The sequence below is a fragment of the Pristiophorus japonicus genome, chromosome 18 (assembly GCF_044704955.1).
Source record: "Pristiophorus japonicus isolate sPriJap1 chromosome 18, sPriJap1.hap1, whole genome shotgun sequence".
Classification (NCBI taxonomy): domain Eukaryota; kingdom Metazoa; phylum Chordata; class Chondrichthyes; family Pristiophoridae; genus Pristiophorus; species Pristiophorus japonicus.
The window spans coordinates 85225623-85246684 of NC_091994.1; the positions used below are offsets into that span (position 1 = coordinate 85225623).

Here is a 21062-nt window from a genome sequence, read left to right on the forward strand (position 1 = left end):
CTCCCAGGTTTCCCCTCCCCCCCCCCCAGGTTTCTCCCCTCCCCCCCCCCCAGGTTTCTCCCCTCCCCCCCCCTCCCAGGTTTCTCCCCTCCCCCCCTCCCAGGTTTCTCCCCTCCCCCCCCTCCCAGGTTTCTCCCCCCTCCCCCCAGGTTTCTCCCCTCCCCCCCTCCCAGGTTTCTCCCCTCCCCCCCCTCCCAGGTTTCTCCCCTCCCCCCCTCCCAGGTTTCTCCCCTCCCCCCCTCCCAGGTTTCTCCCCTCCCCCCCTCCCAGGTTTCTCCCCTCCCCCCCTCCCAGGTTTCTCCCCTCCCCCTCCCAGGTTTCTCCCCTCCCACTCCCCCCCTTTCCAGGTTTCTCCCCTCCCCCTCCCCCTCCCCCCTTTCCAGGTTTCTCCCCTCCCCCTCCACCCTTTCCAGGTTTCTCCCCCCCACCCCCCCCCTTCCAGGTTTCACCCCCCACCCCCACCCTTACCCTTCCAGGTTCCTCCCCCCACCCCCCCTTCCAGGTTCCTCCCCCCACCCCCTCTTCCAGGTTTCTCCCCTCTCCTCCCAGTTCCTCCCCTCCCCCCTCCCCTTCTCCTCCTCCTCCCTCCCCTCTCTTCCCCCCCCCCCCAGGTTTCTCCCCTCTCCCTCCCTCCCCCCCCCAAACTCCTTCCAGGTTTCTCCCCTTCCAGGTTTCTCCCCTCGCCCCCAGATTTCTCCCCTCGTGCCAACATGCCAAAGCTCTCCACCACCTCACTCAAAAGGCAGGAGTCCAGCCGCTGAGTTTTAGCAAGCTATTCGACTGTGGAGGCCCTTAGCCTGATCCTGTCCTTCACACCTGCAGTTTCCAGAAGGGGCTGTTTTTCCTCCCCCCTCTCTTCCTTCCCAACCCAGAGACAGTGACGCAAATTGTCACAGCTTAACGATTGAGATTAGCTCTAAGTTTTAGACTACAGAGGCACGCCTGGTTTGCAATTAAACCATGGAGGTCACCATGTCTGGTTCAGACCCCTAGTCCTCGAATCCCCAACCAGCACGGACTAGGGGTCTGAACCAGACATGGTGACCTCCATGGTTTAATTGCAAACCAGACGTGCCTCTATTCACTGAACTACAAGGAGAGCTACAATGATTATTCCCTTTAATAAGACTCAAGATTCAGAGTTGGTCTGATGTATTTCATTAATTAAAGGGTCAAACGTCCCTGCACCCTCACAGGTCTCCGCCAGCTGACTCTCTCCACCCAAACCCAGCTCAATTCTCCAACGTGCCGAGGCACGTCCTTTAATCAGAATGAGCAGAAGTAAAGGTTTTATTCTAAGCTGTTTTGGGTTAGTTCAAGGTCACGGTACAATAGGAGTATTTTGTACAGCTGAGATAGGAACGGTCAACAGAACCAAAGTCAAATGTGTCTGAGGGAGAGGAGTGAAGCGTGTCATTGAACAATGGTGTGCGTATGCCAGAATCTCACTGGAAATCGAGTAATGTCTGACCTCCTGTCAAAGCCCCCACCCCACGTGCCCTTTACTCTACAGAGGCACAGAGAGTACATAGGAACAGGAGGAGGCCATTTAGCCCCTCGAGCGTGTTCCACCATTCAATGACACCATGGCTGATCTGCGACCTAACTCCAGATACCCGCCTTTGGCCCATATCCCTTAATACCTTTGATTAACAAAAAGCTATCAATCTCCGATGTAAAATTAACAATTGATCCAGCTTCAAATGCCATTTGCGGAAGAGAATTCCAAACTTCTACCAACCTTTGTGTGTAGAAGTGTTTCCTAACTTCACTCCTGGAAAGTCTGGCTCTAAGTTTTAGACTATGCTCCCTAGTCCTAGACTTCCCCAACCAGCGGAAATGGTTTCTCTCCATCTGCCCTATCTGTTCCCCTCAATATCTTGAAAACTTCGATCAGATCACCCCTTAACCTTCTACATTCTAGGAAATAAACCCTTATTTGTGTAATCTCGCCTCGTAATTTAACCCTTGAAGTCCGGGTATGGTTCTGGTAAACCGACGCTGCACTCCCTCCAAGGCCAATGCATCCTTCCTAAGTAGATCTAAGGAAGTTCTCCTGCCATTGTATAGAGTGTTGGTCATTAGGGTATTGAGCAGATCTGGAACCCACACTGCACAATGGACATAGCTGAACAGGAGCGGTGCAGAGAAGAACTTCCATGATGATAAGGGGATGAGAGAATCTATCATGTGAAGGTGGACTCCAGAAATGGAGCTCTCCTCACTGAAGAGGAGACGAAGGGATAGGACTGAGCTAAGCAAACAATAAGACTTTGGGATGAAGAGCCTCATCCAGGGATATTCGTATCATCAAAAAACAGCAGAACGAGGGGAAATCAGTACAAGAGAGGAGTGGGTTGATTTAGTAAGGACACTGATAGACTTTACTGAGAGGGTGATCGGTTACTGGGACTGCTTATCGAGGGAGGTTGTAGGGACAAGGATGTTGGATCTCTTCAGGAACAAATTCAAATACCTTGAAGAAAAAAACATTATTAAATGAAACTTCTCGGACACAAGAAGGATGGACTAGATGCATTTGTGGTCTCTTCCAGATTTCTGTATTTTTACATGTGTTGCGGCTGAAAATATTTAATTTTTTATGATTAATTAATTTTTCCCTCCAATGTTCTCCCCTTCCCTCTGGAGATTGGGGGGAGGGGGTGGGGGAGGAGGGGCAGCAATTCCTGCTGGGGAATAGACCACAGTCACTGTTCACTCCTCGGTACCTGACCTAAATGGCCATTCTGAGAGACTGGGCAGTGAGTGTCAGCAGGCTATTCAACTACGGGGAACGTCGTCACCAACCGCAAGCAGTTAATGCAGTGACTGGAAGGTTCCTGAGTATGGATACCAGACGAGCACAGATTCCGCTATCGGGAAACCTGCACAAAGTGTGGGCACTCGGGGGACGTGTCAGAAGGAGGTATCTGCACCCCGCAGGGAATCGGGGTCATCAGGAGAGGAGAGAGCATTGCAAGGAATAACTGTTGTAGATATTTTGCTTTGTGTGTCCTCTTTCTCAAACTCTCTTTTTTTCTGTTTTAATTCTCATCCCAATGCTCAAATCCCTCCATGGCCTCGCCCCTCCAGCCTTTGTAACCTCCTCCAGCCCCACAATCCCCCCGAGATCTCTGGGTTCCTCCAACTCTGAGAGCCTCTTGTCCATCGCTCGCTCGCATCGCCCCAACATTGGCGGCCGTGCCTTCAGCTGCCGAGGCCCGAAGCTCTGGAATTCCCTCCCTAAACCTCTCCACCTCCTTTAAGACCCGCCTGAAAAACAACCTCTTTGACCAAGCTTTTGGTCACCTGTTCTGATATCTCCTTCTTTGGCTCGTTGTCGGTTTGAGTCTGCTCACAATCTCGTGAAGCACTTTGGGACGTTTTACTACCTTAAAGGCGCTATATAAATGCAAAATGTTTTAAACCCCTTTCTCTCTCTCCGCCCCAGGGAAACATCGCACAGAGCCTGGGCTTCGGAACCCAGGTCACCTTTATTCGCTACATGCGCACAAAATTCCTCTTCGCAAAACACAAGGAAGAGGCTGGGCTGATCACCCAGGACATGCAATTCGATGGAGTCCCCGTGAGGGTTTACCAACCACACTCGGCATCTGTGGGAAAAAGGCGAGGGGTCCTGTTCTTTCACGGTGGCGGCTGGGTGTTTGGCTGCCTGGGTAAGTGCTGGAGATGTACTCCCCGATATTCCAGCTCCAACCATCGGCCATGTGTCTGATTTCACTGTCCCTCCGCCCTGCCGCTCCGGTGGGGCAGCTCCTCGGGAACAGTCGTGACTGTGTAGGGTCGGGTGCTCAAGGGGTTGGCTCCACAATTCGCGGCTTGAGCACAATTCCGCCAAGGTCCTCTCCCTCTTCACCTGAAGGTGTTGACTCATTCCGGGGTCCATTCCCAAGCTTACTCACTGCACTCCACAACCACATCAAGGGGTCACAATCTCAGAATAAGAGATTGGCCATTTCGGACTGAGATGAGGAACATAAGAAATAGGAGCAGGCCATTTGACCCCTCAAGCAGGCTCCGAGCCCCAGTGGAGAAACTTCTTCGCTCACAGGGTGGTGAATCTTTGGAATTCTCTACCCCAGAGGGCTGTGGCGGCTCAGTTGTTGAGTATAATCAAGAAAGAGACCAATACATTTTTGCATATTAAGGGAATCAAGAGATATGGGGATAGTCAGGTACATAACATTTTATTTGAAAGTTCCTCAGCCACACCACTAGGTGGAGCATTGTGCAGAGGAGAGAGAGGAAAAAAACAGACCAGGAATCCTTTGCATGATTTAAAATTCTCTTTAATTACACTTGTCTGTGATTCCAACACATTACCTTCATAGTACACAGTGAAACTGGAGACTAACTCTGGGCAGTGAGAGCAGTGATGAGGTGTAGTACATGATTCAGACAGTGTAGAGGGAACTTTACTCTGCATCTAACCTGTGTGGTACCTGCCCAGGGAGTATTTGATGGGACAGTGTAGAAGGGGCTTTACTCTGTATCTAACTCGTGTGGTACCTGTTCTGGAAGTGTTTGATGGGGCAGTGTAGTGGGGCAGAACCAGGACCTCAAATCTGGCATCAAGCTATGGTCTACAGGACAGTAGTGATCCCCGCCCTCCTATATGGCTCAGAGACGTAGACTATATACAGCAGATATCTCAAAGCACTGGAGAAGTACCACCAGCGCTGCCTCAGCAAGATCCTGCAAATCCACTGGGAGACGCACCAATGTCGCACAGCCAACATCTCCAGCATCGAAGCACTGACCACACTCAACCAGCTCTGTTGGGTGGGCCACATCATCCGCATGCCCGACACGAGACTCCCAAAGCAAGCGTTCTACTCGGAACTTGTACACAGCAAGCGAGCCCCGGTTGGGTAGAGAAAATGTTTCAAGGACACCCTCAAAGCCTCCTTGATAAAGTGCAACATCCCCACCGGCCCCTGGGAATCCCTGGCCCAAGAGCGCACAAAGTGGAGGAAGAGCAGCCGGGAGGGCGCTGAGCACCTCGAGTCTCGTCGCCGAGAGCATGCAGAAATCGAGCGCAGGCAGCGGAAGGAGCGTGCGACAAACCAGTCCCACCCACCCTTTCCTTCAACCACTGTCCCACCTGTGACAGAGACTGTAATTCCCACCTCTTTTAAAGTGGAAGCAACTCTGCCTTGACTCCGAGGGACTGCCTATGATGATGATGTAGATGGAGCTTTACTGTGTCTAAATTGTGCTGCATCTGTCCTGGGAGTGTTTGATGGTACAGTGCAGAGAGGGAGCTTTACTCTGTATTTCCCCTGTGTTGTACTTGCCCTGGGAGTGTTTGATAGGATAGTGTAGAGGGAGCTTTACACTGTATCTAAACCGTGCTGTGCCTGCTCTGGGAGTGTTTGATACTGACACTGGGTGCCTGAAAAGTAACATGCTCCATTCCCCAGCACTAATATTTCTCATCTAGATGAACACAAAATAAAATCCCAGTAATTAATATGTATTTTCCTCCTCAGATGATTATGATCAGTTGTGCCGGCACATCGCCAAGGAAACGGACTCAGTTGTGGTGTCTGTGCAGTGAGTATCAGTGGCCTGCTTACACAGGGGAACACTGTGCTTAATAACATTGGCAAATTCTTAATGCTGGGGCCCATCTTAATGTGGGGCCACCCACTGAGCAGAGAGGGGCCTAACTCTATATCCACTCCACTCTGTGGTCTGAATCAGGAGTGAAGGTGTGGTTTTGTTTCCAGTCCAATCTTTCCCTTCTCCTCCCCATGGTTGACGTGTCGAATTCGACACATGCCAGGTGCCCTTAATCCCTCTGGTTATCCTTTGTCTGAGAGCCTGGAGAGATGGGAAGCCATTCAACTGTGGTGGAATCACATCTGAACCCGATCCTCTTCTCAGATAGAGGGTAGAGTTGCTCATCCGTCATATTCACAGGTAAAGGCTTATCCCGCTCCTATTACATCCCTGCGTGTCCTAATCTCTCCCGTTCCCAATCCCAATTCACGCGAATCCCGCTCGTTTTCTTTAGAACTTTCTACCTGTTTAAGGCTCACTGGGAATTGTGATCATTAGAAATGTTCTGACTGAAGAGTGAATCCTGAGCGCTGGTGACACGGGACCATGCTGGGCCCCATGACTGTCAGCTGGTTTTTGTTATTCATTCGCGGGATGTGGGCGTCGCTGGCAAGGCCAGCATTTATTACCCATCCCTAGTTGCCCTGGAGATGGTGGTGGTGATCCTGCTTCTTGAACCGCTGCAGTCTGTGCAGTGAAGGTGCTCCCACAGTGCCGTTAGGGAGGGCAGCAACTCATATTTACCCCAACTCTTTGTTTTGTGTCTATCAACCAACCCATACATTTCTAAATAGTCACTACTTTTATCTTCAACAGTGGATTCTGAAAGTTTGCCTGTAACCAACATTAGACTAACTAGTCTATTAATACCTGTGTATCCTTCCCTCCCTTCTCAAACAGAGGTTGTACATCAGATACTCTCCAGTCCTACAATTTATATATTCGAGGAAGATCGAAGTATTGTGGCCAGAGTCCTTGCTTCCTCCTCTCTCACTTCCCTCGTCCAGGGTTCAGCCATCGGGACCCGGTGACTTATCCACCTCCAGTTCTGTTCATTGTTTTCAGAACCAATTCTTTTCTACAGATCTGTCTAACAATTGTCCCATATGCCCCTCTGGTACACCAACATTTATAATTCCAACATCATTTGTAAAAAAAAAGGACTGGTGTAAAATCTTTAATATCTCCGTCATACCTTTATCCTCCACAATTCGACTCCTTCCTTTCTTCCTGACTTGAACCATTCTTTTTCTCTTTCTACTTTTCTACCACCCCCGCAAAATAACACACTCCATTTCCTTTCGGGGGCAGTAGTGGGGTGGACGTGTCTGGAGCGGAGCGGGGTGTGGCGATACAACTGAGCCGTGTAACATTGACACGTAGAAGGGGTTCTTCCTTGCATTAAAGGGACAGGCCCAGGCTGCAAAGTTAGCAATAATGAAAGGGGCCTCCCTGGACCATTTGGGAGTGAGGTTGAGGTGCCAACATGCCCTTACGCAACATAAGAACATAAGAAATAGGAGCAGGAGTAGGCCACCTGGCCCCTCGAGCCTGCTCCACCATTTAATAAGATCATGGCTGATCTGATCATGGACTCAGCTCCACTTCCCTGCCCGCTCCCCATAACCCTTTATTCCCCTTATCGCTCAAAAATCTGTCTATCTCCGCCTTAAATATATTCAGTGACCCAGCCTCCACAGCTCTCTGGGGTAGAGAATTCCATAGATTTACAACCATCTGAGAGAAGAAATTCCTCCTCATTTCAGTTTTAAATGGGCGGCCCCTTATTCTGAGACTGTCCCCTAGTTTTAGTTTCTTCTGAGTGGAAATATCCTCTCTGCATCCACCTTGTCATGCCCCCTCATTATCTTATATGTTTCGATAAGATCACCTCTCATTCTTCTGAACTCCAATGACTTTAGGTCCAACATACTCAACCTATCTTCATATCAACCCCTCATCTCCAGAATCAACCTAGTGAACCATCTGTGAACAGCCTCCAATGCAAGTATATCTTTCCTTAAATACTGAGACCAAAACTGTAGGCAGTACTCCAGGTGTGGCCTCACCAATACCCTGTACAGTTGTAGCAGGTCTTCTCTGCTTTTATATTCTATCCCTCTTTGCAATAAATGCCAACATTCCATTTGCCTTCCTAATTACTTGCTGTACCTGCATACTAACTTTTTGTGTTTTATGCCCCAGGTCCCTCTGTACTGCAGCACTTTGCAATTTTTCTCCATTTAAATTAGTGGGCTGACCAATCGCGGCACGGGCCCCACGTTCAAAATGCCAATGGGCGCTCGGCAAAATCGACTGAAGTTTTTTTGTAATGGCTCCACACCTCTCCTTTAACTTGTGCCCCACCAGCATCCGGCCGCCCGTTACACACCCCCGACGCTGTCATTGCCCAGCGCAGCTTCCTGGGCGATACCTAAATTAGGGTCTGGGGAGCTGCGCACGGTGATGATGTCATCATTGCCGGTGCAGCGGAGCAAGGCGCCATGGGGTACTGCCGCCGTGCCCGGAGAAAACATCATTTGCGCCGTGTTAGTGTCCCCAGGGCACTAACGGTAGACGTAAATGACCTGAACCTCTAGGCCTCATTGTTTACCCCTCCCACACCTTCCTTACCTATACCTTCTAATGTTGATTCTCAGTCTCTGTATTGAACAGCTCCTCACGGTCTCCAAACTGTTTCTGGACTCACCCTCCCCTCCTCCACCAATTTCCTCACCCTTCTCTGCTCCCTTAACCTCACTACACGCACATGCAGTGCAGTCTTTCTCCAACCTTGGTGGCGCCCCTACACTGTGGGCCTGGGCCCCTCCCCGAGGCTGCTAATAAGGCTAACCCCAGTTGATTTCATGTTTCCCCATTTGTTTCCCCAGGTACCGCCTTGCACCTGAGCACAGGTACCCCGCTCAGCTTGAAGACTGCCTAAGTGCCACTCTGCATTTCCTCAAGACCGCCGACGATCACGGGGTGGACAAAACCAGGATCGTTGTGGGGGGGGACAGTGCTGGGGGCAACTTAACTGCAGCCGTGTGTCTGAGAATCACTGCCATGGAGGAGAGCTCGGAATTGCCCCCTCTCCGTGCCCAGGTCTTGATCTACCCGGCCCTCCAAATGGTCGACTTCAACCTACCCTCCTACCAGCAAAACCAATCAGTGCCAGTCCTGTCTCGAACACACATGATCTTCTTCTACTTGCAGTATCTGAATGGTGACATATCATTGGGGGAGGATGTACTGTTAGGCTATCACCTTCCAGCGGAACTCAAAACTAAGTACAGCAGGTGGCTGAAGGCAGATCTGATCCCCAGCGAGTTTAAGGTCAGAGGTCACAAGCCCAACGTTGTCCTAACACATGACGATGATGTCTATGACCTTGTTAAGCCCAGCTTAGAGCCGACCTTCTCCCCTCTCCTCGCCAGCGACGCCGCCATCGGGAGACTGCCACCAGCGTACATCCTGACGTGCGAGTTTGATGTGCTTCGGGACGATGGACTGCTGTTCAAAAAGAGGCTGGAAGACAATGGCGTTCCGGTATCCTGGTACCACGTTCCAGATGGCTTCCACGGGATTGTCAGCTTCTTTGATAGTGGCTATCTGACCTTCCCATCTGGGAAACAGGCTCTCGATAACACTGTCACCTTCCTTAAAGACATATAGTGCACTTTTACTGCACTTGTTGTAGGTACAGTACTTCCATCTGTGTGTACAGTGTATTCCCAGGCTTTCTCCGTCCTGTGGAACTGTCAGGCCCTGTGGCTCCTGCGATGGCTCGGTTGGTATAAAGTCACTGTGCAATTTATCCATTCAGGCACAACGTTCAAATTCCGGGACTGACCTATGCTGAATTCATTAGCTGTGATGCCCTTTATAGTACAATAGCCTCTCGATGCACACTGTCAACATCATAAAGATTGTCCACTTGGTCAAGGTGCTGGAGTCTGTGAAACCATGCCCAATGGGGGTGACTATCTGAATTTGCCCTGTGGTGGGTAGGGACCCATGTGCACACCAGCACAGCATGTACTCTAATCTCAGCACCTACCCACTATCCCCACTCCTGCCTCCCAACTAACTTCCAAGCCAAGGCTTCCTGTCACTCTATCCTCAGTGACTATAGCTTCCCTAAAACTGATGTTAAACCGAAAGGGCTGTAGTGGTTCCTCTCCACCACCCTTCTTAAATAATTCGCTATTTTTTGAGTCTATAAAATAGGAAGGAAAAATCCATTTGAAATAACACCAGCCAAACAGTTCTGTAGAGGGGGAGATTACGTGAGCTGAGATTACACTATAGGGGCATTTTTGCAACTTCCCACTCTGGCCAGGTAAACCTTGCCACGGGGAGTACAGATCAGGAATTGGAGTGCACATTGTGCATGATTTTCCAACTAATAATTTGAATGGTCAGAAAATCATGGGCAGCGCACATCCAAATCTCTGACATGCACTCCCAGTGGGCAAGGTTCCCTGCTGGAAGCACAAATTTATAGGCATCGTGAAGTGGTATCTCAACTGGCACTATGACAGAGTGTACTGGATGGACACGAGCGATTAATGTGCCACAAAGTAATCTCGAGTGATTCAAACACTGAGAACCACACTACTACTTACCTCCGTATTTTTAAAATAGGTTTCTTTTGAAATAATGTTTTCCTCTCCAGTACTTCTCGCGTTTCAGGATTGAGCACTGTTGTGATGCCCCGTGCTGTCCCTGACTAGCCTCACGGATGAAGAATGGGTGCAGTGCGACATTACTGTGCTAGTTCCTTCTGGTTAATGTCTGAGAGCCAGTAAAAGTACAGGTTGCTCTTTCTTCTCAATTGTAATACTGCATGTGGCAGTTCGAACCAGTTTGGAATACAATGTGAGTAGATTTTATTGTTTGATCATTTCTTTATTCTGAATTGATTGTTTAATAAAACCGTTGATTATTGCCGAGTCTATTTGCGGTTTTATACGTCGCCGGTCAGATGTTCTGCTCCGGTGGTGCAGTGGGACTTCTGTCTGTACGTTTGTCCCTGCACTGATCCCAGTATCTGCCCACCGCCTGAGGGGAGGAGGGAGCACTGAGGGGGACAGAGAATTGCTGTGGGACCTGGAGCAATTTAAAGGGTCCAACTGCCACCCGGGCACGTGGAATTGTGGGGCCAGCAACATCTAATGGGTGGGGGACAGAACACGGCACTGGAGTGGGCCAGTGCCAATGAAATGCTGGTGTTACTGGTGCCCAGCATTGCTAAGGAGGTTATGACTAGAACCTGGCATATGACGTCACTCTGCCCTTACCGCCTTATTTGAATACGCACCCCCATATTTGGTCCGGTGTTTCCAGCATCCAGCAGAGGTGATGCCTCAAGGTCGGTGTGGGTATGTGAGGGTGGGGTGATATGTGTGTGTATGTTTGTAGGGAGGCCCCGACTTGCGAGAGACCATCAGCAGCAGGTCGGAGCCGTAAAAGGAGCGGCGTACGGCGGCCCTGGAGCAGCATGGAGGCATGCCACTATAAGGTACAGCGCGAGCTGGTGCAGGAGGGCAACGGCAGCAAAGAGTGACGTCAGCAAGGTCCAGGTCGGTGATTGGAGCGTGGGCAGATACAGCAGGAATGGCGAGGTCGGGGCGAAGGAGCTGTGAAAGACTGCGGAGGGATGTGATCGGGGCCCAGGAGAGGCGAGGGCCCAGGGGCAGCACGGGCCAGCCCACACTACGATATGTGTGCGCACTAGGTCTGTGCAGCATAGCAGGTCTCCAGTTGTCTTGGGTAATCCTTGCCACTAGACCAAGACCTAGCTCTGTCAAGCCCGTGTGGTGGCTGGTGTGCAACATATATTTAAAAAATCCACGCACAGGCATCTTCCACTCTTCAGGATGTAGTTCGGGTTCTTCTTTAGAAACATCTGTGAATTCATCCTTTTTTTTTTGGCGTGAAAGCAAGTCCTCGTTTTGAGAGATCGCCTATGATGTTGATGGGTGTGGATGTGTGTGTGTGGGAGTGTACGCGGGCGTGCGTATATGTATCTGGGTGCGGGTGCGGGTATGTATGTGTGTAGGTGTGTGGGTATCTGTGTGGATGTGTATACAACAGACTAAATACAGGAGTTTAAGCAATGTCTCCTCGCTACGCTGCACAACCTGCATTTCCCGTCCTTTGCTCCCGCCCTGTGTGTCCCCGGATTCGGTTTAGAAAATATGGTCATTCTAACATACTCATCACCCCCCACTCCACACACAAAGCACTCCCCGTTGCTGAGTTCACAGCGAGGTTATTCCTCTCCCACTTCCGCAGCCCCAAGGACACTGAGCACCGCAGAGACCAAAGTGACAGGAGGCGGCTCAGTTCTGTCTGGAAGCTTGAAGACCCTGCCGGGAAGGTTTATTTGCAGAGACCACACCATGGATCTGGTGCTTTGGGCGGTGACGATGACGGTGGCTCTTGTGGTGGGCTTGTTTGTGCTGCTGATTTCTGGGGTAGCTTATTCTGTATTCACCGACTTGGTTCTTCCGCCAGGGATCCAGGGACCGGGGAAACTCCGGATCCTGCACGGGATGCTAATTACAATCGGCACTCTGGTAAGAAGCGCTGCAAACTACAGGGAGCGGTAAATGATACAAAAAACCCGACTCTCACATTTCTTGTGAGGGGAACAGGTGCATTTCTTGCAGACTAGGCTCTTAAAGGCACATTGCACTGTGAGATTGAGTGGGTAACTTTTCTGATGCACAGTCCCAGTGCGGAGCCTCTGTCGCTGGGGACACGCACTGGCCCCTAACTTGCTGGAATAGGTCATCTCACGGCGTGCGGCGTTAGTTAAACCTTTTCCTGCACCCTTCAGCTCAGAAATGTTACTGGGACAGCTTATCGAGGGAGGGTGTAGGAACAAGGATGTTCGATCTCTTCGGGAACAAATTCAAATACCTTGAAGCAAAAAACATTATTAAATGAAACTTCTCGGATACAAGGAGGGTGGACTAGATGCACTTGTGGTCTCTTCCAGCTCTGAGATTTCCGTATTTCTACATGTGTTGCAGCTGAAAATATTTGTAATTTTATTTATGGCTAATTAATTTTTCCCTCCAATGTTCTCCTCTTCCCTCTGGGGATTGGGGATCGGGGGCGGGGGCAGCGATTCCTGCTGAGGAATAGACCACAGTCACTGTTCACTCCTCAGTACCTGACCTAAATGGCCATTCTGAGAGACTGGGCAGTGAGTGTCAGCAGGCTATTCAACTACGGGGAGCGTCGTCACCAACAGCAAGCAGTGACTGGAAGGTTCCTGAGTGTGGATATCAGGCGAGCACAGATTCCGCTATCGAGAAACCTGCACAAAGTGTGGGCACTCGGGGACGTGTCAGAGGCTGATATCTGCACCCCGCAGTGAATCGGGGTCATCAGGAGAGGAGAGAGCATTGCAGGGAAAAGTGAATAACTGTTGTAGATATTTTGTTTTGTGTGTCCTCTTTCTCAAACTCTCTTTGTTCTGTTTTCATTCTCATCCCAATGTTCAAATCCCTCCATGGCCTCGCCTCTCCCTATCTTTTGTAACCTTCTCCAGCCCCACAACCCCACACATCTCTGGGTTCCTCCAACTCTGAGAGCCTCTTGTCCATCGCTCGCTCGCTTCGCCCCAACATTGGCGGCCGTGCCTTCAGCTGCCGAGGCCCGAAACTCTGGAATTCCCTCCCTAAACCTCTCCACCTCCTTTAAGACCCGCCTGAAAAACAACCTCTTTGACCAAGCTTTCGGTCACCTGTTCTGATATCTCCTTCTTTGGCTCGGAGTTGTTTGAATCTGCTCACAATCTCGTGAAGCACATTGGGACGTTTTACTACATCAAAGGTGCTATATAAATGCAAGTTGTTTTAAACCCCTCTCTGCCCCAGGGAAACATCGCACAGAGCCTGGGCTTCGGAACGCAGGTCACCATCATTCGCTACATGCACACAAAATTCCTCTGCACAAAACACAAGGAAGAGGCTGGGCTGATTTTTTAAAAATTTCAAAATATACTTTATTCATATAAAAATTTGTACAGTTCATTCAAAAGCAGTTCGGTACATTTGGCTGCGGTCAGCAATCCCATACACTACATTTGGATGCTGACGGCAGTTCCGTTCGAGACATTTCCTTGCTTTTCAGTTCAAGTACAATTCGGTACAATACGGGATACATCTGGGCTGGGCTGATCACCCAAGACATGCAATTCGACGAAGTCCCCGTGAGGGTTTACCAACCACACTCAGTGTCTGCAGGAAAAAGGCGAGGGGTCCTGTTCTTTCATGGTGGTGGCTGGATGTTTGGCTGCCTGGATAAGTGCCAGAGACACTGGGCTCACTTTTCTCCAAAGCATTTTTTGGGCGTATTTGAAGAGTTATTCACGATTTTTTGGGGCCCAAGTACGCCAAAAAAAAACTATTCTAAGTTTTTCTGTTGGATTTCTTCATTTTGGCGTGGCCTAACCCGACCTTTAGTTTTGGGGGTGGAGCCTTGATCTGCGCCAAAAAGATCGGGCTACCATGGTAACCAGGGACACAATGTGAGCTGGGGCTGCAAAGTGAAGCATACAGCCAGCCCCCAACACGTTAAAAGAATTGAAAAACACATAGCAGCAACTTGCCTCCAACCCCGCCCAAAGGGCTTGCCGGTCTGGTCCTATTCATTCTCATTCTCTCTCTCTCTCTATCCGAGGACCGAGAATGGGACTGGACCGGGAGAATGGGGACCGAGAATGGGACCGGACAGCCTTCAGGCGGGGTTGGAGGTAAGTTGCTGCTATGTGTTTTTCAATTCTTTTAGTGTGTCCGGGCATCTGCTGCGCCAATTTCCTTAACACTTTAGAAGGTTTTTCTGCAGAGGCCGCATACGCTGGCCTAAGCAGAACTGGAGTAACTCTCAGCTGGCCAAACTTCCCTAAATGGTCACAGTTGGCGCAGGTGGCAGATTACGCCCCTTTTGGCTGAAACAAAAACTGACCTAAAAAAATGGTAACTAGCTGAGTTACGCTGGTGCAAATTGATTGGGGAAACTGGTTTTTCAACTTGGGCCAAAAAGAGTAGCCTGCTCCAAAAAAACGGCGCAAATCACTGGGGACAATTGAGTCCGTATTCCCCGATATCCCAGCTCCAACTATGTGTCTGATTTCACAGTACCCCCTCAACCCCCTCCCGCCGCTCCGATGGGGCAGCTCCTCGGGAACAGTCGTGACTGTGTAGGGTCGGGTGCTCGAAGGGTTGGCGCCACAATTCGCGGCTTGAGCACAATTCCGCCAAGGTCCCCTCCCTCTTCACCCGAAGGTGTTGACTCATCCCGGGGTCCATTCCCAAGCTTACTCGCCGCATTCCACAACCGCATCAAGGGATCACAATCTCACAATAAAGGATCGGTCATTTAGGACTGAGATGAGGAACATAAGAAATAGGAGCAGGCCATTTGGCCCCTCGAGCCGGCTCCGAGCCCCACTGGAGAAACTTCTTCACTCACAAGGTGGTGAATGTTTAGAATCTCTACCCCGGAGGGCTGTGGCGGCTCAGTCGTTGAGTATAATCAAGGCATAGATCGATACATTTTTGGATATTAAGGGAATCAAGGGATACGGGACGGGGACAGTCAGGTACATAACATTTTCCTTAAGTTCCTCAGCCACACCACTAGGTGGAGTATTGTGCAGAGGAGGGGGAGGAAAAAAAACGGACCAGGAATCCTTTGCATGATTTAAAATTCTTTTTAATTACACTTGTCCGTGATTCCAACATATTACCTTCATAGTACACAGTGGAACTGGAGGCTAATTCTGGGCAGTGGGAGGAATGATGGGGTGTAGTACACGAATCAGACAGTGTAGAGGGAACTTTACTCTCCATCTAACTCGTGCTGTACCCGCCCTGGGATACTTGATGGGACAGTGTAGAGGGAGCTTTACTCTGCATCTAACTCGTGCGGTATCCGCTCTGGGATATTTGATGGGACAGTGTAGAGGGAGCTTTACTCTGCATTTAACTCGTGCGGTACCCGCTCTGGGATATTTGATGGGACAGTGTAGAGGGAGCTTTACTCTGCATCTAACTCGTGCTGTACCCGCCCTGGGATATTTGATGGGACAGTGTAGAGGGAGCTTTACTCTGCATCTAACTCGTGCGGTACCCGCTCTGGGATATTTGATGGGACAGTGTAGAGGGAGCTTTACTCTGTATCTAACTCGTGCGGTACCCGCCCTGGGATATTTGATGGGACAGTGTAGAGGGAGCTTTACTTTGTATCTCGTCCATGCTATACCTGCTCTGGGAGTGTTTGCTGACACTGGGTGCCTGAAAAGTAACATGCTCCATTCCCCAGCACTAATATTCCTCATCCTGACGAACACAAAATGAAATCCCAGTAATTAATATGTATTTTCCTCCTCAGATGATTATGGGACGTTGTGCCGGCACATCACCAAGGAAACTGACTCAGTTGTGGTGTCTGTGCAGTGAGTATTAGTGGCCTGCTTACACAGGGGAACTCTAGAACATTGGCATATTCTTAATGCTGGGCCCATCTTAATGTGGGGCCACCCACTGAGCAGAGAGGGGCCTAACTCTACATCCACTCCACTCTGTGGTCTGAATCAGGAGTGAAGGGGTGGTTTTGTTTCCTGTCCAATCTTTCCCCTCTCCTCCCCATAGTTGACGTGTCGAATTCGACACATGCCAGGTGCCCTTAATCCCTCTGGTTATTCTTTGTCTGAGAGCCTGGAGAGATGGGAAGCTATTCAACTGTGGTGGAATCGCATCTGAACCCAACCTTCTCCTCAGATAGAGGGTAGAGTCGCTCATCCATCACATTCACAGGTAAAGGCTTATTCCGCTCCTATTACATCCCTGTGTGTCCTAATCTCTCCCGTTCCCAATCCCGATTCACGCGAGTCCTGCTCGTTTTCTTTAGAACTTTCTACCTGTTTAAGGCTCCCTGGGAATTGTGATCATTAGAAATGTTCTGACTGAAGAGTGAATCCTGAGCGCTGATGACACGGGACCATGCTGGGCCCCACGACTGTCAGCTGGTTTTTGTTATTCATTCGCGGGATGTGGGCGTCGCTGGCAAGGCCAGCATTTATTACCCATCCCTAGTTGCCCTGGAGATGGTGGTGGTGATCCTGCTTCTTGAACCGCTGCAGTCTGTGCAATGAAGGTGCTCCCACAGTGCCGTTAGGGAGGGCAGCAACTCATATTTACCCCAACTCTTTGTTTTGTGTCTACCAACCAACCCATACATTTCTAAATGGTCACTACTTTTATCTTCAACAGTAGATTCTGAAAGTTTGCCCGTAACCAACATTAGACTAACTAGTCTATTAATACCTGTGTATCCTTCCCTCCCTTCTCAAACAGAGGTTGTACATCAGATACTCTCCAGTCCTACAATTTATATAGTTGAGGAAGATTGAAGTATTGTGCCCAGAGTCCTTGCTTTTTCCTCTCACTTCCTTCAACAGTCTAGGGTTCAGCCATCGGGACCCAGTGACTTATCCACCTCCAGTTCTGTTCATTGTTTTCAGAACCAATTCTTTTCTATAGATATGTCTAATAATTGTCCCACATGCCCCTCTGGTACACCAACATTTATAATTCCAACATCATTTATAAAAAAAAAGGACTGATGCAAACTCTTTAATATCTCCGTCTTACCTTTATCCTCCACAATTCGACTCCTTCCTTTCTTCCTGACCTGTCCCATTCTCTTTCTCTTTCTATTGCTGCTTGTGGGAGCTTGCTGTGTGCAAATTGGCTGCCACGTTTCCTACATTACAATAGTGACTACACTCCAAATGTACTTCATTGACTGTAAAGTGCTTTGAGACGCCTAGCCATTCTGACCTCCCGTATCCCCTCTCCACTATGTTTTCTATATGCTTGATGATTTTCTTTCATCGTGCGAGCCCTAATTTTGTCACATGCCCCCTTTGTGAGCTTGTTTAGTTTTAATCGCGCTCTCTTTTTATAGAGAATGATTGCCATGATTATATCTTGCGACCACCGGGACTGGATAAATACCTGAAGGATAAAAAATTGCAGGGATATGGGGAAAGTGCAGGGGAGTGGGACTAACTGGATTGATCTTCGAAAGAGCTGGCACAGACTCGATGGGCCGAATGGCCTCCTTCTGTGCAGTACTGATTCTATGATAGAAGGTTAGGCCCATAGCCTCCCTGGCATCCTCCACCAAGTCCATCATGGTACACATTACTAGCTCTCCCCAAGTAGCCACCTGAGTGGCCTCGTGACCCTTTGACACTTTCCCAATCTATTCGGGTTCCCAGCAATCAACTCGAACCACATCTCTTCATTTCATGTCCACTCTGATCCCCGAGTGCGCCTCCCCCTTTCCCCCCCATGTGAGTTTGCCAGCTGCCCGCCCCTTCAGCATCACCCTGCAAAATGCCCGCTATCACAAACAAGGCCCTTCCCATTCGCCATCTCCGTTTGGTGACTCCTTGTTCCTCACTGAAGATGCTCGCACAGCGACAGGTTCTCGCACCTCGCTATGGAGATGGTGCGGCTTATCCTCAGGGTTTTCAAACTGCCCCTGGACTCACTCTCCCCACCTCCACCAATTTCCTCACCCTTCTCTGCTCCTTTAATCTCACTGCATAAACTCCAACACACACTATCACTCTCGCACTATCACACGCAGTGCCTCGAAACGAGGATGACTTGCTTCTACGCCAAAAAAGGATGAGTTCACAGGTGTTTCAATGAAGGACCTAATATTCCAGATCCTGAACTACATCCTGAAGATTGGAAGATGCCTGTGCGTGAATTTTTTTAACATGTAGTGGCCGTTGCACACCAGCCACCACACGGGCTTGACAGAGCTAGGTCTTGTTTAACCCTTGCCACTGGACCAAGACGACTGGAGACCTGCTCTGCTGCATGGACCTAGTGCGCACACACATCGCTGTGTGGGCTGGCCAGTGCTGCCCCTGGGCCCTCGCCTCTTCTGGACCCCGATCACGTCGCTGGCTGTATGCTTCACTTTACAGCCTCTGCTCACATTGTGTTTTTTTTTAATCACACACTATCATTATCACTATCGCTATCACACGCACACTATCACGATCACACGCACACTATCACGATCACACGCACACTATCACGATCACACGCACACTATCACGATCACACACACTATCACAATCACACACACTATCACTATCACACACACTATCACTATCACACACACTATCACGATCACACACACTATCACGATCACACACACACTCTATCACTATCACACAGGCTATTTGTGATCACTCATCTGTTTCTTCTTGCACGCCATCTGCCCATTACAACTCCTCCATCTTCCCCTTCCACCCCTGGAAAACCACCTTACAACTGCACTTTCAAGCCCCCAATCATGCCAGCATCAACACCTCCATCACTCTGTTCCATGGCTGCCTGTCCTCTACTCTTGAAAACCTCCAGCCTTTCAGATCTCAAACCTCCACCATTTCCCCGGTACAAAAGCCACTTCTGTGGACTATAATCCATGGGTCACACACAGGTCAAAGCAGCCATGGCATCTGCTCGCAAATCTGGCTTGACCCCCTCAAGCAGTGCAGTCTTTCTTCAACCTTGGTGGTGCCCTACACTGTGGGCCTTGGTTTCTCCCCAAAGTTGCTAATAAGGTTAACCCCAGTTGATTTCATGTTTCCCCATTTGTTTCCCCAGGTACCGTCTTGCACCTGAGCACAGGTACCCTGCTCAGCTTGAAGACTGCCTAAGCGCCACTCTGCTTTTCCTCAAGACCGCCGATGATCACTGGGTGGACAAAACCAGGATCGTTGTGGGGGGGGACAGCGCTGGGGACAACTTAACTGCAGCCGTGTGTCTGAGAATCACTGCCATGGAGGAGAGCTCGGAATTGCCCCCTCTCCGTGCTCTGATCACCCGGTCCTCTAAATGGTTGACTTCAACCTACCCTCCTACCAGCAAAACCAATCGGTGCCGGTCCTGTCTCGAACACACATGATCTTCTTCTACCTGCAGTATCTGAATGGTGACATATCATTGGGGGAGGACGTACTGTCAGGCTATCACCTTCCAGCGGAACTCAAAACTAAGTACAGCAGGTGGCTGGATGCAGATCTGATCCCCAGCAAGTTTAAGGTCAGAGGTCACAAGCCCAACATTATCCTAACACATGACGATGATGTCTATGACCTCGTTAAGCCCAGCTTAGAACCGACCTCCTCCCCTCTCCTCGCCAGCGACGCCGCCATCGGGAGACTGCCGCCAGCGTACATCCTGACGTGCGAGTTTGACGTGCTTCGGGATGATGGACTTCAGTTCAAAAAGAGGGTGGAAGACAATGGCGTTCTGGAGTATCCTGGTACCACGTTCCAGATGGCTTCCACGGGATTGTCGGCTTCTTCGATCGTGGCTCTCGATAACATTGTCACCTTCCTTAAAGACATATAGTGCACTTTTACTGCACTTGTTGTAGGTCTGTCTGTACAGTGTATTCCCAGGCTTTCTCCGTCCTATGGAACTGTCAGGCCCTGTGGCTCCTGTGATGGCTCGGTTGGTATAAAGTCACTGTGCAATTTATCCATTCAGGCACAAAGTCTCAGGTTCAAATTCCAGGACTGACCTGTGCTGAGTTCATTAGCTGTGATGCCCTCTACAGCAGAATAGTCTCCCGATGTGCACTGTCAACATCATAAAGATTGTCCACTTGGTCAAGGTGCTGGAGTCTGTGGAACCGCGCCCAATGGGGGTAACTATCTGAATATTAATGTAGACCCAGGCCGAAGTGTTTGTAAAAAGGTATAAACCGAAGTCAGTTTAAGGCCAAACAACGTTTTGTTGTAAGAAACACTGTTGTATTGGAAAAACATTGGGTTTTGTATGTAAAAAGAAATGTAATGGGGAGATTTGACTGAAGGCTGCAATCAGCCAAAATGCTCATGGAAAAGAAGACGCCAGCCAGAGTAATGTCTCTGAGTTTATTATAAGAATTAAAAGGAGGGAGTGTAAGATACACCTATTTTTCTTGAAACAAGGCACAGGAAGAGGCCACAAACAAACTGTTTTAAAGTAAAACTGTTTTAAGGTAAAATAAACTGTTGGACTACCTGGGAGGGGAACGGGCCCCAGTCTGAGGCAAGTAGTGACTCATCACCCCTTAAAAGCAATCAATGTTGATCAAGGACGAGACTTGGTTATGCATACAGACAAAGACATTTGATACCCCAGAGACTACAAGTCTGCAAGAAAACCAGGAGTACAAAGGACCCTACGAAATGCACATTTTTGGATAACAGAGCATTTAGCATAAGGAGTTATCTTTTGCACTGTCAACTCCGTGTGCAAATTAGTAGCCATTCAAACTCATCACCACAGCCAGTTAAACAAATCACCACATCGATAATCCAATCTCGGCCCAACAGGAAACTTATTCATATGATGGATATAAATATACGAACA

The 21062-nt window shown here is 49.5% G+C and overlaps 1 protein-coding gene and 1 pseudogene across 1 annotated transcript in view; both read left to right on the forward strand.

The window, feature by feature from the left end:
- Positions 1–10115, forward strand: part of aadacl4 (arylacetamide deacetylase-like 4) — an 11526-nt gene extending 1411 nt beyond the window's left edge. The window contains exons 2-4 of the mRNA XM_070860924.1: positions 3452–3677; positions 5514–5577; positions 8478–10115. Of these exons, the coding sequence (XP_070717025.1) occupies positions 3452–3677; positions 5514–5577; positions 8478–9261 (1074 nt within the window). The 3' untranslated portion in view covers positions 9262–10115. The remainder of the gene's footprint in view (positions 1–3451; positions 3678–5513; positions 5578–8477) is intronic.
- Positions 10116–11931: 1816 nt separating this feature from the next.
- Positions 11932–20026, forward strand: LOC139229060 (arylacetamide deacetylase-like 4; annotated as a pseudogene).
- The last annotated feature ends 1036 nt before the right edge of the window (positions 20027–21062 follow it).